The sequence below is a fragment of the Thermobia domestica genome, chromosome 4 (genome assembly GCF_964235325.1).
Source record: "Thermobia domestica chromosome 4, izTheDome1.hap1.1, whole genome shotgun sequence".
In the NCBI taxonomy this organism is placed as follows: domain Eukaryota; kingdom Metazoa; phylum Arthropoda; class Insecta; order Zygentoma; family Lepismatidae; genus Thermobia; species Thermobia domestica.
Window position 1 is genome coordinate 290,650,173 of NC_137457.1, and position 18,666 is coordinate 290,668,838.

At 34.6% G+C, this 18,666-nt stretch overlaps 1 protein-coding gene across 6 annotated transcripts in view; it reads right to left on the reverse strand.

Annotated features, from left to right (window-relative positions):
- Window positions 1-16,735: 16,735 nt before the first annotated feature.
- The window catches only part of LOC145684160 (uncharacterized), a 29,437-nt gene continuing 27,506 nt past the window's right edge, over window positions 16,736-18,666 (reverse strand). For all 6 annotated transcript variants that reach the window (XM_081756137.1, XM_081756139.1, XM_081756142.1 and 3 more), the window contains exon 3: window positions 16,736-18,200. In XM_081756137.1, coding sequence (XP_081612263.1) covers window positions 16,943-18,200 — 1,258 coding nt within the window. In that variant the 3' untranslated portion in view covers window positions 16,736-16,942. The remainder of the gene's footprint in view (window positions 18,201-18,666) is intronic.

An 18,666-nucleotide genomic window follows, 5' to 3' on the forward strand; every position in this document is an offset into this window, starting at 1 on the left:
TGCTGTGCATATGGTGGGATATGAAAGGTGTGGTGTACTATGAGCTGCTGCAACCGGGTGAAACTATGAATGGAGAACGTTATCGACGACAATTAATGCGTTTGAAGCAAGCTCTGGCCAGAACACGACCAGAATGGGAGAACAGACATGATAAACTTATTGTTCAACATGATAACGCTCGCCCACATGTCACAAAACCGGTCAAAACCTATTTATAAAATGTCGGATGGAAAGTTTTATCCCACCCGCCGTATTCACCAGACGTTGCTCCTTCGGACTACTACTTGCTCGATTGCATGAACAACGATTTGATTGGACAGCGGTTTACTTCTTCAGAAGATATCGAAACATGGGTCTCTGACTGGATCGCTTCCATGGATGAGGACTTCTTTCTCCACGGAATCCGTACATTGCCTGACAGATGGGCGAAAGTGGTGGCTAGCGATGGGCAATATTTTTCTTAAGGTATTTATGTATTTTGTGTTTGTACTACAGCTTCAATGTGTGCGTACCAACCGCACGAATTAATTCCTAGACCAAATAATTTTTTTAATCTCAAGTTTTTGTGAATAATTTGTTTTGTGTGTGCCAAGACGTTTGTTGAAAAATATCATCGTATTAAACATGTTAACATACGAAGCGATGCGCTTCACTGTTAACAGCAGCAATTACAAGTTCGCTTGTTGTTACACATTACTACCATACCGTGGCCCATATTATTCTGGTGTTAAATTGATACCCTAATATAGTGTTATCTTTCCGGAGTAACTGCAAAATTATTGCTAGAGGCTGGTCCATACTTATATATTGTGCTACCCTGTGCTCTAAATAATTTGCCGTCCCCGCTTCCTCAGACAAACTTTTGTCCCAAACAAGGAAACAAGCCGTAATTTTGCAAACACACCACCTCTTCTTGAGTAGTAGTTTAGGTACTACAAGTTACAAAACTTACAACGTAATTTTAACCGTAGAAAGCTAACGTGTAAATTTTACAAGCGAATTGTATAATTTTGATGTTTACTTCCCTTCGGCACCGACAATGGACCCTCTCCCTGAGGGCCGTATTTCACTATACCTGTACTGCCAATCAGCGTTTATCTTTCTCAGTTTCTGTCTGGTTGGGTTTGAAATAGCTAGTTGCTCGTAAGATTTAGGATATGTTAGGAATAACGCTTGGATTTTTGTGTACTTATTACTATTGACTTCTATCATGTTTTAATTTAGAGATTTTTTTGAAGTTACAAAATCAATCGAAAGAGTATTGATGACATCGACCTCACGTTTAAATACCTGAAAAAATGTGAGTGATACTTCGGACCAAGGTATTAGTTCTGATGATGAACAAGGTTGTGTGGAACGTGATATTATTATAAGCAGCAACCACTCTGATGCTGATCCAGGCTATAGACCTGCAGAGCAAGAACTGATGCTAGCTTAAGTTAGGATGAAGAAGCAACCTCACCGAAGAAGAAAATAACTCCTGTGCCGACTACAGATATTTCGCAAGAACCATCTAATTTCCTTGTGATTATAGCACAACCCTCCACCAGCGCCACTGATTAATCTACTCAACATAATCCATACACAACATCAAGACCTACATCAGATCCGCACTTAGGAATTGTTGATAAAGTAAGCCTTAGAGAAAAAAATGGATACCGTTGGACGAACAAGTCAACTGATGAAAATCCACAGCAGTCCTTTATGAACCGTGGCTACCTACAAAAATGGGTTCAATACTCAAATTTGCCACCAAACTACGCCAAGACATTGCTGTTACCATGAAAACGCTGGTTCCAGATAAGAATATTGTCCAGCCGCGAAACCAGCTTCGAACAATTTGTTGCACCTGCCCTTCAGCAAAGAGGATTATAACGTCACTTTTGTGCTGCCACTGAAACAAGCAGATCGGTTCAGAACATTGTTTAAATCTCTTCCGTGCAGAAGATTTAGCATTTCTTTCAATCATATTTGCTACGATAAGGTTCAAATATACAGGTTGTTTCTAAAAGAACATACGTATTTCGAATGCATATATTTCTTAAACTATCAGACATACGAATATGAAATTTTACACACATATTTACGAACCTCTCAAGTTCAAATTACAGTTTAAAGTTCAAACTACAGGTGTTCAATATGTCCTCTATCAGTGACACAAACAATATCACATCCATTCTCAAATTATTCCCATACTCGGCAAGCATGTCTTGCGTCACTGATATGGCAGTACGAATCCGGTTTTTCAACTCTTTTAGGTTCTGTGGGAGTGGTGGTACATAACCGTGTGATTGACGAAACCCCAAAGGAAGAAGTCAGAGTCTAAATCCGGTGACCGTGGAGGCCAGCTGAGACATGCTAACTCGCTAGGTCCTTGACGACCAGTCCAACGGTTCGGTAGAGTTTCATTTAATTATTCACGCACTTGGCGACTCTAGTGAGGGGTTTGCTCTGTCTTGTTGAAAAGTTAAGTTGTCTTCGTGCACCCTCAGAAACAACCAGTTTTGTAACATCGGAAGATACTCCTGACTATTATCTTTTTTGTATTAAAGAAGAATCGGCCTCAAACAGATGATCGGGATATCGCACAAAACACCTTGACTTTGGGCGAATCTCGTACATGTTCAATGACTGCATGTGGGTTCTGTAGGCCCAAAATTCCAACATTTTGTTTGTTTACCTGACCATTAACACGGAAAGTCGCTTCATCACTCAAAGATGCGTTGTGCAAAATTGTTATCGTCAATAGCATCCAGAATCTCGTTACAAAATGCCACACGTTTGCGTTTGTCATCAGGACGCAGAGCTTGTAACAGCTGTAACTTGTACGGCTTCATAACCAACCGACGTCTCAAAACACGCCAAATTGTTGTCGTCACTTGTAACTCACGACTGGCACGACGAGTGTATTTTGAAGGACTACGTTGGAAAGCAGTTTAAATCCTTGCAACATTTTCTTCAGGAACACGATGGCGGAGCACTTTCCTTTACATACACATCCTGTATCTGCGAATGTACCACCCATTCCAAGGATCAATTGAGTATCTCAACATGCAACCTCTTTGCACTGTAATCACGGAATTCCATTTCGTAAGCTCTACAACACAAAAAGATTTCTCATGCGGAGTTATGACGGTTACCAAGGAAAACAAGACAACTGACATATAGCGGCTATTAACATAAACTAGACTGTGTATTCGTTTCTCCAATAGCCGAGCCGAGGCGCACTGATCGATAGTTTCGAGAAAAAATTCTTCGTAACTGTATTCTTTCTGAAACAGAGTATATCTATTCTTACTAACTATAATCACTAAAGTTTCGTTTTGTTAGAATATGTGCCTCTAATTAGTTTTCTGTAGCCAGTCGTAAACTTTACGATATGTTAGCTTTAACGTAACCTTTCGAGCATGTTAACTTTCTCTCAATGATGATTAAGATGTGTTCTGCCTGAAAATCAGTATGCTCCATTTCCCAGATACGGAACGTGATTTTAAATGTAATCGAAAATTACATCTATTAGTGTTGAGTTCATAGTTTTTGAGGTCGCTGAGTTTAACGATATCATTTTACGTTATGTTCCAGTTAATCCTCATCTCCTAGTTTGGGGGTGGCCGACTTTTTAAAAATAATCGGATAAGCTAGCTAATTAGTAAGTACTCTAATTAGAGCGAATTGAACACATCAGCATATTTTCTCGAACTTGAACGTACTCTGTGGGTTGCTTGTTTCAAATATTACTTTATTGTGAATCTTTACAAAATTGTGAAATACAAAATTTTGCCTCCCCTATAATGTTCTGCCCTGTGCTCGAGCACAGAATATCACATACCTGAATACGGGCTTGCCTATTGTATTAAGGATGTAATATAATGTTACCACTCATTGAAATGCCATGTTCATTACTACATTTCGTAATTCCAGATAAGCATTTTAGACTTAATCCGCCTTATGCAGAGTCGTTTCGATACATGATTAGCGTCATACTAAAGGCCTGACTACTACAGGAACCTTGTTAGTCGAACTCTTTAGTATGGCACTAATCACGCGTCAAAATGACTCTGCATACGGCCCAATTTCTCTGTACTTTTAACCGAAGTAATTCTTATCATCGAAAAACATCAGACAGCAGAAGCAAGTTCGTACTTACTTTGAGAGAAAGCGTATCCTCGATCTGGAAGATATTACTTAGAGATATTAGATTACAGAATTGTGCCATTGCTTTGAGAATATTTATCACTATTAACATTATTCTTTTGACGAAGGTGCCATGGTATGTGAATCCGGTTTACCAGACAGAGCAATATCGATTTGCATGTGGAAATCCAGATAATATTATCTATTGTTGTGCTCTGAACGAGATTACATCCCGCATTAAGGCATTTATAATCATTATACCTGTGGTGTTCACTATCATACCTGTGGCGTTTGCTATAATCAACTGAAACCGTTTAATGATGACAAGGAGACTAGGATGATGACTTCTCAACAGACTTCCACTGAGGCATCACTATCCTTTATTCCATTTATTTTCATTCCAGCATATCACAGAAGAGGAAACGAATTGGCAGATGTTGCGGCATGGTGTTTAGTAGTGAGAGCAGGATACGCATCAGTTGTACTCGTGGTTGTCGGAGAGTAAGCCCACCACGAGGCGACTGTTTCCCCACATATGTATATTGAAGCAATGCAGATATCTAATATAAGGCATCATGATATGGTGAATCAGTCTACTTGATAGGGAACATTGGTAAATACTTTCAATGAAAAATACTATGTTTATCCGTATGCCATCATTAATTTTTTTCTAAAGAACTTCTCGCTTACACGTGCTTGTGTTACCAATTAAGCTTTTTAATATCGTGTTTCCTGTCTGTCTTACACGGTTAACAGTACAGTCCCTCATTTAGCATATGTATTATATATTAGATGATATTTGGAAGTCTAAAAATACTATAAAAAACCTTCATCAACTATATACAAAGTGAAAGATTACGTGGAATACCATTTCCGCGGTTATTTTGGAGCTCATCGCAAAATGAAGATAATGAAAAGCGTAAGATTTACTAATATGAATTCAAAACATTAAATTAGCCTCAAAATTTAATGAAAATGAAACACGAAATCTTTCAATTTAATATCTACAATTATGTGCTGCGAGCTAAGAGAGTCGGATGATGATGGCAAGTGAATGATGGAAGATTAGTATACCGAGAATATGGGCGGAAACAGACGTACCGTGAGAAAACTCACGGTCACAATTTTGTCACTACAAAATTACTTTACCCGGGATTGAACCAAGGGCCACACATACTAGAGTTAAGCACCTTAGCACTGAAGCATCTTCCCTCCATAGGTTCATGTCCTTATATCAATAGCATATACACCAGGATGTATATGTTTGCACTATTTTCTTCACTAGAAACTAGTTTCTGAATGTCCATTTTCTACAGTCTATAAATCAAGGAAGTTTTGTGAAAAAATATAATTATCAAAGATTTTTGTGACTTTCTTTTGCAAAGACAGATTTTGTTTTGGAAAAGAAACTTACAATACGGTGATATACAAGATGAGTATATCAAATATGTATTACATACATAGATCTAAGAGTAACTTTAAACAGTAAGATTTTTCTATTTTACTATATTTAATCTATAGAGAATCTTGACTTTGTGTTTTTATATAAAAAAAAGGTAATTAATTTAACTTATACGTAGAAGGTACACTAATACGTACTGCACATATCTTGTGGAAGTACACTTTCAGAAGACTTTATACAAACAAGTTGGTAAGCTCTGTTGGTACAGCTTACCGTCACATCAAACTTTATCAGAGAGCCTTGTAAAAGATTATGCTGATAGATTGGATCGTGGTTAGAATGTTTCACCTCTTATCAGGAATTTTAATTTTATCACATCTCATGATATGAAGACATGTAAAGAGTTTTCTTGCATATTTAGAAATTATTCAGATTGAAGTACTAGAATACGAATATAATAATAGCCCTACTCTAGAAGACGTGCTAAATATAGCTTTCGAGTAACCATAGATAATTTGTATTGTTATTAAGTTTTAATTAGATACTTTTATGCAAAAACACATAATAGGTTTTGACTTGAATTTCTAACGGTCTGAAGCAAAACTATGTTAAACTCATTTTGATAGTCATCTTCAATATTTTCGAAATTAACGTGACCAGCATAAAAACTATATAAACGCATATTTCCTTAACTTCATTCAATAGACTAATCGAATTAGGATCAAAAGTTTCCAATAGTATAGTCATATCTCAGTATTTTTCTATAATGCATTGAAGTTTAATGTTTATATTACATTCTTGAACATCTAAAAACAAGTAAAAATATATTCTATTATTCTATTAATTTACTTTTCCAGTAATAATGTATCTTCATGCATTATTCTAATATGTACTTTAGTTATTTTTCTTAGAAGTCTTCGAGGAGCGGTAGTTCAAACCACTATTTGGGGTCCCTGTTTCGATTCGTCCACAATCAAGTTTCTGTTACAAAACAACTGGTGATATCAATAAAAATAAGTAACTACTCCTGAGAAGTCCTGCTCGAGAATCGGAGTAACTACACCTGGAGTAATCTCCTCCCTCAATTTCGTATCAATAAAACAAGCCACTACTCAGGTCTAGTCTGCTCCAGATTTATGAACGTTTACTCGCGCTTCCTCTGCACGTAGCACTGAGTCGTATCAATAAAAGAAGTGATTACTCATTTCTCCCATCCGTCGCGCAGTCATTTCGTTTTTTTAGCCTATGGTGTAGTATCCTGAACACCACGGAAGGGGCAAGTAGCAACGACAGTTTCAATCAAAGTGCATTTGTGGATATTATGAAAGAGTTTCCAGTGGTACTTTCAAAGTCACAGTTACCAGAAAGTAAACGAAGGAAAGCCGAAGCTTTGAAGGCAAGTACAGTGAAATGCAACGAAATAAACGAGAACTTTAATATCCGAGCGAGCATTAAAAAAACTAATTTGAAAAAGAAAACGGGAAACAAGAAAGTAATACTGAAACCACGGGAACGAACCTCTTGGAACTGGTGGATGTTGATTGGAATCCAGCAATATCAAGATTAGCACGACAAATGCATATCACGTGTTGTTCAAGGTCTCGTCCAAGATTGTTTGGCTTTAAGAACGAAATCAGATACTTGGTCCCTTTGTTACCTTTTTTAAATAGTCCAGCCAGTCACGTCATAAAGCACGTCCATCTGATTGCGTTTTCCACACCATACGTGTCCCCTTTCACCTTGGCATAAAAAAATATACATTCTCATTTATACACCCTTCCTATCAACGTTGAGTTGAATTTTGAGTTTAATGTCCTTTTCAGTAGCGAGGCTATATGAGACGGAACCCACTGATTAACTTGGAATCCGAACCATATGAGCTCCCGCCGGGAATCGAACGCGGGTCTCTCATGCCAAAGGCATGTACGCTATCCGCTTAGCCACGAAGGAGCTCTTCCTATTAGCGTATTCGTCTCCAAAATACTAGGTTTCTTTATTGTCATGTATGTATAGTCAAGTGCTCCGATAGCATCCGGAAATGTATATTGTTCTTGCCACTCTGCCTTTGCTGTTTGAATATTACACACACCTCCGGAAACAATCAATTTTCAGGTTTCGCAATAATCACATCCATTACACTTGTAGTAGTCATAGATACAGTACTTTGAGCCACAATAGAATCCCCTGACATTCAGAACTGAAATCCCGGATCACTCACGTAAAGCAAGAAAACCCGCATCTTTTCGTCATTACGTAGTGCACCACCCCAAATTTCCGCTGATTCTCCTAAAAAATGTTGAGCTAATTACTCTACATTTTCTTTCATGAACCTACGTTTTTTGTAATCTCCATTTGCAACATTTCTATGCAATTTATAAGTTTTGCTACATAGCAAAACAATCATATACTCTGTCATATTTCGCACAGAGTCACCTATTTAGCTTGCTCCACAAATTTGGAGAAGTTACTAGCATCACAGAGAATACTTTGATTTTTATTGATATCAAACGCGGAGTAGTTACTCGGCTCGAGAATAGAGGTGTGGTTACTTCAAAAGGGCGGGGCTTCTCCGAGGTCAGCCGAGACGACCAGTGCTCAGTTCTCTTTTTATTGATACCAATGCGAGTAACTACTTCAAAATTGGGCGTAATGAGTAACTTCTCCGTTTTATTGATATCACCCAATGTGTGTGTAAGTCTTCTCGGATTACTCTTATATCGTTCCAATTTCTCATTCTATATGTTCTTCTATCATCATTCACTCTCCTTAATTATCCCTTAGCATAATGGGCATAATTATGGGACGTTAAACGAAGATGTACAAGATTCTAGAATATATTTTTGAAATCGGTTAATTTATGTATTTTTTCAGAATCTTTTGTGTGTAGATGCTAGTGTTTGAGAAATTCAATTTTAATATTTGTGATATTCTTTTAACTGATTGATATGTTCTTCATTATTAAGTCTTTAGTTTGGTTTCCAACCTTTTCCAATGTAATGTTGAGATCTTGCTTCTCGTCTGCTATTTGTTTAAAATTTTGTACGAAACAATCCTTAATCGGTAATATAAGATTTATCATAAAAAACATCAAATAAAAATAATGCTATAGCTTGAAATTTATCTATATACATATGATGCTGACATAATTATATCGATTCTCCTCCTTTTACTAAATATACAGACCTATACATGAAATCGTAGGATTGCTGTTTTTATCATATTATTTTATCAATTCTTTAGGTTACTACTTCTCTAACTATTTATAAAATTTCCTGTCACCATCCACACAATTTTGTAGCGTTGAAATAACATGTTTTTATTTACAGTCCATTTAAAATGTCCATACCATGTATCTTCGGTATGTTCGTATCATATAACGTTAAAACTATTGGAACTCTGCTATAGTTATTACAAACAGATTCTAAATTTCATCTAGTTGATCGTTTATTTTAGAGCTAATTATAAAATTTCAGTATCATTATAGTTAAAATCCATAAAGGCAATACAACTATTTATAAAGGTATATTGCTTTTCTCTATCCAACAATTTGGTGAATCATTTGTCTCTAACAGTTTAACGTTAAACTCATTACCTTTATTTTATAAAACACTTTCTATAATATACTTATCATTGTATGAAGCTTTTAATAATTCAGGATGATAAAATATTCCTTTAATTTCTTTCCCGTTTAAATTTTTTATCCTATATGTAGGTGGTTTCGAAGTTACTTCTATAATAACAAATAATTCCATTCACGTCTTAGGTGTAAATCCTATCACAAAAAACCTTGTGATTTACTTATACAAATCTAGTCACCAATCTTATACTTCGGTTTAATATATATCTATTCTCTTTTAAACTCTTTCCAATATTATTTCCTCATTTTTTCCATTGATTTCTACATGTTTGATATTAATTGTTCTATGACGTACATTAATATACCCTTTAGGCACTTCTTATAACGTTTTTATCTATTTAAATTTTCTTGAAATAGTAATTTTTTCAAATGTTTTCTTTAAGAATTTGGCTAAACCGTTCTACGCCAAAAGATTCTTATCATTAAGTAGAGTAATGACATTTTCGTTAATTCTTTAAAGCCTTTCTTATAAAATTACTTTCTTTGATCTGTGTTTATATTAGTAGGTTTTCCCACTATTATTACTCATTCAAACACTTTTGCACTATTACCACAAGTCTTGTCTTAAACGTGAAAAACAACCGTAAATTTAGATAAAAACATCAATTAATTTTAATAAGTATTAAAACATTTATTAGTTTTAAAATTCCTTTAATACGCCATTATCTATTTCCAGAAGATCGGCTTGCCACAAGGCATCATTCGTTTTGTAAGAATGTTTAATCTTTAAAAGCTTTCTCATGGTTGTTTATGCATTTCTTAAATAATTTCTTCTCTAATATTTTTACCTTCTACTCAATATTGGTTTACAAATTGTGTTTAATTAGTACCCATATATCGCACACACCTTTCTTTATATATCCATCATTACTCTGTTCTATTCCAATTGTATCTCTCTTTTCCCGTGCGGTTTTACACTAAACTTAATACGTCATCATTGCTATTTATTTCATAAAAAAATGAAAGTTCTCTTACTATACATATTATAAAAAACAACAATTGTCGTTCTTCCATAGTAGATATTTCATTTGCTTGAGGCGTAATTATATCACTAAATAAAGCCAAATTGATTATCTTTAACTAAATTATCTTTCAAAATATATACTTAGGTTTAATTCTAAATCCATTATTTTCAGATTATGGAGAAATTTGTAAACATTAAATAAACATTCCCAAGCCTGGTTCTTTATAATTTTTTCTCTATCGATACAAAAAGTTTGTCTAGTATTATCTTTCTCCATAATAAACTTAAGACTTTATTTTTCTATGACTTGAAACTCTTCTTTTGTAACAAGCATTTCAAAATAAATATCATCTCTCTTTAAAATTTTGTCTTGTACTGGTTTTAATACATCTACAAATTTGGTTATATCTCTCTATAAATGTTTGTTAACATTACTATTTATTGATTCAAAGTATTCTAATGATAAAGCTTTCTTTCGAGGATTCCATTGGCTACAGTAACAGGTCTTGTTTCTAAAATCAGCCCATGAGACGTAGTTTATTTAAGTTCTTTGTTTGGTTAAGATATAAAGGTATAACGACTCAAGAAAATGGCATCCACACAACAGTTATGATATTGGTATTAATCGAGCTAATTTTTGTTTATTACATCACTTAAATTCTTTAATAGTACTAATTCCTTCTTACTGGTGTTCATGTTTGAAACATCTTCTTCCTATATATAACATTATGAAACATATCTATATTTATTATATAGCAATTGAAAGGGAGCAAAACTATTGATCATGTTTTTTTAAACTTTTTTTTAAAAGTTCCAAGTTCCAAATTTTTTTTAAAAGTTTTTTTTTTAAAATTACCTTTTGACCAACAAATTGAACCAAATATGACATTAAATAGTGATTCATAGTGACCCTAACATTACAATTAAATAAATTATCAGAATATACATTATTATTTTTCTTCAAATTTTTTTTTCATTCCTGCTTGTGACGAGTCCATTTTCGTGGGCCTCATACCAGACGAAACATGGACCGTTACACCCTTTAGGTCATGCATTGCTAGCGATGAGAACCTTGTCTTGTAGGTGGCGTTAGATTTTTACATATTTATGTATCTTTTGTACATACCCGAAGGTGTAAATCTGTTATTTTTTTTTTACAAAACACGTAAATTGACTCATAACCAATACCTATAAATATTCAGAGATACCGTATATAACTGTCAGGTGCATCTAAGTATTAGTTTTACCATGATAATTTCAAAGTTTTACACTGTTTCCAGGAATTGCATAATGTATCCAGATCCTTAAGACACCTTTTGATGCACTGAAACAAAAGCAGTGTTGCCAATTCAGTGTTAATTTACGAAAACTACGATTTCAATAGTTACTCCTTAAAGACGCCTTATCCGATTAGTTATCGGTGGAAATGAAAACTTGTATCTTCCGCTCCTTCGTTTCCAAGCCACTACAACAAACTGAAAATTAACGACAATACATCCATACGTATGAGTGATGAGTCAACTTACAAGTTCTGTAAAAAAAATGATATACACCTTCGGTTCCATCTGGCAATACTGTGTGGTTCGTAGTGTATTCAATCGTTGCTGCCTAGGTTGAAAATATGTTCATGACCAAGGCTTCATTTTCGCATAACCATTATCCGTGTATCGCTTCCGGTTCAAAAATTTAACTAACCCAAACTCCGGATTGCATGGTATATTGGACACCCTATAGCATATTGAAACCTCTTATGTGAAAATTGCCACCCTGAAAATTTTAGACGCAAATGTGATAATATTGTTAAAGCGTTTGATAACACTGCGATTTTTTAAATAATAATCTATTATCATGCTTAGGGTTTCTTCAAAGTAACTCAATGCTATGTGAGTGCTATTACTTGTATGTTTTATGTGCTTCCATGACACCAATACATAAATCACGGTGCAAACATGATGCACACAGATCGTTTGGATATTCACTACTCGTATGTGTTCAATGTACAGGAGATTTGAAGAAAATATAAAATTAGGAATTGTTCAATGACTGCCATAATATGACACAGTTGCCTTCAACATGAGTATGTAGTAGGAAAATTGCACATTCGTGACAGTTACGTTTGGCGAGATGATTTTATCAAGGAACACCATTTAGAACCTTTCTAGATGACTAATGTGGTAGGCCTGAATGAGACTATATCGCTATCCTGGAGACGATTCCTCTAAACACCTCTTAAGCTAAATTACATACATTTGAGCAGTCAAAGTATCTTCGCAAAAAAAAAAAAAAAAAAAGAAAAGAAAAGAAAGCAAAAAGCAAAGTTGAGCGAAACATTCTTCGCACAAAGAATAAAAACATCAGTTTCAGCCGTTACACAATCTCTGCTTTGCACTTCCTTTTCCTCAGGTTGTTGACAAACATTCAAGTAGAATAAATATACGCTTCTCATTACAACCACACAGGAGGTAAAAGAACTTTTATTCGTTTTCATCTGTGTGCGCGCGTGTGTTTGTGTTGGCAAGCATTCCACAGAGATGAACACATACACGTTCAAAACCATATATTTTTAGTTTTTTTTCATTTTCATGATTCAAACAGTACACATACTAGCATTTCTTTGCTTTTGAATAAATTAATTAGCTAAGCTAATAACAAGCTGGAGTTTCCAGGTTTTTTTTTTTCGGCTCATGAGCTCAAACACTGTCTAACAGATAAACTCATATAATCCAAACCAATAATAAAATATTTTTACATATCAAACAGTCCACATACTAGCATTTCTTTGCTTTTGAATAAATTATATTCTCTAAACTAATAACAAGCTGGAGTTTCCAGGTATTTTCTTTCCGGCTCATGAGCTCAAAAAGATTTATGAGCTGTTCAACAGATAAACTTATATAATCCAAACCAATAATAAAATATTTTTACATAAAAGTATAGGATGTCCAAAATGATTGTACCTTTATTTTCTTCTAGGTGCTTAACGTGTGTAAAGTTGTCAGCGACAAGCATTGCTATTAGGTACTCCAAATTTTGATTGGAACACCTGCCGTTACCTATTTTCTTTCCTTTTTCTTTTCAGGACCCGTGCAGACAACTAAAACCACAGATCAACGCAAATTTTCGGTACAGCTTGGGGTCGGTCCACCTGACACGAACTTTTTAAACTTTGCATACACAACTCACAGACAGATGGCTTATTCAAAGGCAAAATCTCTTGCCGGTCTCCGCATTCAGAGGAGACAATGGATAGAGCTCAGCAATCACTCTAACTCAGCCCCATTAAGTATGATAACATTGCCAGGTTAACAGTTTGGGATGTTCCCCGTATGGGTATGGAATTCAAGGTCTAAAGCTGCAACTTGTATAGGTATTTTTTCAAGACAATTTCACACTGTTTTCAATATAGACATCTTGGGATTCTTGAAAAATAATGATTTTAGAGACAAGGTAATCTTCAGGCATGAAGCGACCTTTCACATCAACGGAAAATTCAACAGGTATAATATTCGAATTTAGGGTTCAGAACCTCTCGACGAATCATTGAATATATCAGATTTTCCGAAGTTGAATGTCTTTGCTGGCATGTGCAGAACAAAGCTTTTTGGATCATTCTTTTTTTGCAGAAGAACAGTTGATTACAACATTGGAGGATATGGGCTATCGACAGGATAACTGGCCTGTCGCGAAGGGCACCTATACGTATCTTTGTAAGGTAGGTATAGAAACTGACATAACTCTAAGCGTGTAGTATGTAAATTACTTTAATATCACATCCGGGGGCACGAGAATATTTTTGGAAAGGATAAGTTCTTTATCGGACACCCGTTATTTAATCAGAGGATCCATTAATCATTGATAATTTGATATAATTTAATAATACTCAATTTGACGAAATAACACCTTCTTAACATGTGTTTATTAAAGTTTTATACATAAATTCATATTAAAACAATAAGCTGTATAAAAGGTCTATTCCTAAGTAATCTGTTCAATGTGTGTTTTAAAAATAAGCTTTTTTATTTCCACTAAGTCATTGTCGAAAAACTGCGCTGAATCTGTTAACAGTATGTCTACTAATGTAGTTCAGCCATCTAGGTACAAAAGACAAAACTTTTCAATAATGACTCCGAAGACCAACTCCAAATCTGAACATTTTGTATTTGTTACTTGTTCGAAAACCCAGGTGGATAATCGACCATCATTCAAGGGAGACTTGTAAGAAAAGAATGACCGCAATACATAGTAATAAGTTTAGCAATAAATGCAGGATATACGGTTTTTTCTCATTATTGTAAGAAAGAAATCTCTTGCAATGGATATTCTTGAATCGCGTAGGACTGTTCTATTTTCGGAAGACAAGATGCAGCAAAATAAAGGAACTGAAATTAAAAGGCATAAAATACACATAATTGAACTTGTGTCTCCATGAATTATTTAAGTTAAATTAATTTGATAACTGCTTCCGTGAATATGTCATAAAATAACATATTGGAATTTAGATCTATTTACAATCGACTGGAAAGACTACTTAGATCAATGTTCGGTTAATGGCATTCTACATTTACTTGTACTGCATTACACTATTAGCATTTCATTAAATTTTTGGAAATGATACAATAAATTCTGAACAGACCTACACATATATGTCCCTTAAAAATTTTGGGAATAACCAACGCGACACCCAGGATTATTGCACAATATAAATCACAGATGTTGTAGGTGGCTTTTATGGGTTTTCTGTCGGCAGGCAATGTTTCTTAGATGTAGTTTCATAAGCACCCTTTTATCTTTAAGTACGTCAACCAATTCTTCAACACAGTAAAGGCGGGATTTTGACACTGAGTGTTGAATAAATAATATGGGTTTTCGTTCATAATTTATAAAATGTATAACAATTCTTAATCAAGATTCTCGGATCATTTTGCATCTGCTTACCGTCGTAGAAACAAAAACTAAAAACTAATTCCTGGTAGGAATATTTGCTTTTTTAAAAAATTCGACTACTATATCGCATCTTATTGTGATCGGTATGCATCGTCCAATATTATTTAGTGCTCCAGGATTGAGTTACAAAAAATATTTGAATGAGGGTATTATCTTTTGAAAAGATAAAAATAATTGAATTATTGTATTTCACGCAACAACCTTGATTGTTTCGTTATTTCAAATTTTGAAAAAAGAAGTTACAATTTGGTTCATCTTGTCCAGCCAATTAGACAATTTTCCAATTATAGAAATGATTATTAAAGTTTCTTTAACTTACCGATTGCCGCACCTAAAATATTACGAGACCTGTCCCACTATGCAGAGAGATTTCTGTTTCAAGTGTCTTATTTCTTTTAGATCCCAATTTTGTCAAATCTTACAATATACCGTCATCCATCGATGCACAATATTAATTACATTTAAATCCAAAGAACAAAAGACACCATGCTTCAACTTTTTTCAATTACAAAGGCGTGGAAAATCATTGGTGGGGAAGGTTGTACTGGCTCATATTGATGCAGTTGCTATAACTGTAAATTTCAGGGAATCGAGACTAATCTTTAGCGGATGAAATTTGTGAAAACAAAACATTTCTTGAAGATGAATTCAGGTTTTATTTTCTATGAAATACTTCGATATGCAACTTTCTATAATAAAGTCTCCGTGTACCTTCTGCAAAATGAAATGAAATCTTTCAGTTTTACGTCCCACGCCTATGCCGGCTAGAATAAAGTAGACGGTGATGATGAGAAATGAATGAAATGGTGCAGTGAAGGTGGCATGAAACGGGAGACACCCGAAGAAACCCACGCTCACGGTGGTTGTCTACCACAAAATTCACTCGGCGGGAGCAAGCTTTAAACCCGAGTCTACATGCACCAAAGGTGAAAGCTCAAACCACTGAGAACAGCGGCTCTATTGTGTGTGTTCTGGTACTACAATAATATTATAGTGGAGAAATAAAGCATAATATAAGGAAAAGAGCAAAATTTATATTATTACACTATTATAAATAACTCTGTAAATTAAGGATATTTTTGTTCTTATTATACGCTGATACTAAAGTTAGAAAATTGAACATCCTACTAAAAACAAATTATAATTATTGTTAGATCAAAATTAACAGGAATGTTTGCAACTTATTCTTATCATTGAAAAGGCTGTAAATCTTTACGTATTTTAGACCAAGAACCTTAGTATCAATCTCCTAGCTCCAAATATGGAAACTTATTTTGTGTACATTGAAATGAAATATTTCAGTTTAATTTCCAATGATTATGTCATTAATGTTAGGGAAGATAAAGATTAAAGATAATGGCTGACGATAGAATTCATGTAATGTAAAGTGGATGAAACGGGAGTACAACGAGAAAACCAACGGATTTGATGTTCTCTATCAGAAGCATATTGGCCGGGATGGAAATAGGGACACATTGCACGAGAGGTAAGCGCTCTACCAAAGCAATACTGTTCTATATTTTTAGTATATTAAATTATTACTTTGCTTGGTTTCTCCTCTTCAGCACATATTGCATGTTGCACGTTTATACATGAAAACAGATATATATATATATATATATAATTTTAAGGATTCACAAATATTAGTCGGATATTTCATGTAATCGTGTGTCCAGACTCTTAATGTTATATTTTTTGCGTTAATAATGAGCTACAAAGCTTCCAGCATAAGTGACGGAGAATTATTTGATTTTACAACATGAAAATAAATCACAATTTTACATCTATATATACATTCTTCAGAAGCAGGTAACATACAAATGTTCCTTTTAAACTAACAACACATCTATGAAATAGCACATTATCCTAACGGAAACTTCTCAGCGCAATCTTCACACAAGCATGGAATCTCGTCTTTGTTGGTTAGCAAGTGAACACCCAATATTATTTCGTACGTGAGAATTTTTCCGCAATGTTGACAAGTGCGAGTTTTTGTAGAATTATGTAACGTCACGTGTCTTTTCAAACTTGCCTTTTGGGAAAACATTTTCCCACATTCCTGGCATGAATGCGGTTTCTCATTCGTGTGAACCAACATATGTCTATTCAATGTAGATTTCTGGGTAAACATTTTTCCGCATACCTGACACACATGTGGTTTCTCTCCTTTATGCCCTAACATGTGCATGTTAAGAGTAGACCTACGAGTAAATGTAGTTCCACATATCTGACAAAAAAAGGATTTCCCTCCAAAATGTATCCCTTTATGTTTCTTCAGGTGTGCTTGCTGACTAAACATTTCACCACACTCTTCGCAACAATAAGGCTTTTCACCAGTATGAGTTTGCATATGAAGTTTCAATTTTGTCCTAGTATAAAACTTTTTGCCACACATGTCACAAGAATGTGGTTTATGATCAGTATGCGTTATCAAGTGTTTCCTCAGATTAAAAATAGTGTTAAACCATTTACCACATTCATCACAAGAGTACGTGACCTCACTGGTATGACTTAGTATATGCCTCTTCAACGTTGCTTTTTGACTAAACATACTTCCACATTCCTGGCATGAGTACGGTTTTTCACCTGTATGAGATACTTTATGTCTTTCCAAATGTGATCTCCTGCTAAAAACCTTCCCACATTCATTACAAGCATAAGGATTCTGGTCTACAGAATTTAAATAGTGAGCCTCGAAATCAAGAGAGTTCGAAGACATATTACCAGATTTTTGAAATGTAGGTGTCCTATGGGTCAACCTATGTTTTTTCATGCTACGTGGCTTACTAGGCATATTGTCCCGATCCCCACAATGTATGCTTTGATCTGAATGTGTTCGTAAATGTATTGCTAACGAAGTTTTATCACTAAATTTATTTCCACACTCGTTACAACAGTGAGATCTCTTACCTGAATGTGTTGCCATGTGTCTTTTTAAATTAAAATTTCGATTAAACATTTTACCACACACTTGACAAGAATACAAATTCTTTCCAGTATGTTTGATCGAGTGTATCTCTAACTCAATTGACTTACTAAATGATTTTCCACAAGTCCCGCAAGACAGCGTTTGAAGATCAGCATTCGCGTTACCATCGTCTGCTGAGTTTCCAGCATAACTGAAAGTATTTAATATGCATGCTAAAATATAATTATGAAAAATAACAAGACCATTTACACGTATACAGAATTAATAGTAAGGAACTAGATTTAATGTTTGATAATTGCAAAGTGAACGAGGACCTTGTACATTTTTATGTAATGAAATAATAAAATTGAAATTTAGAACTTCACGTACTTAGAAAACCTGCTAAAGTAGATACCATGCTGCACAAACGCAACACTAAGAATACTCTTCGCACCATAAACAGACATACTTCTCCAAAAAATTAAACTTGTGTATTTCGTCTACATTAACAATGTATAACACTGAGATATTTTTATTAGATTTACATTTTCTGCTCCTCAGAGAGCATGGTTTCGGATGACATAAAATTATGAAATCGTACACTTAAACATCTTAAGCCTACTCATCTTAGTCGAATCCAAAGCAGTCGATAAGACATAAATTGAAATTCAATGAAT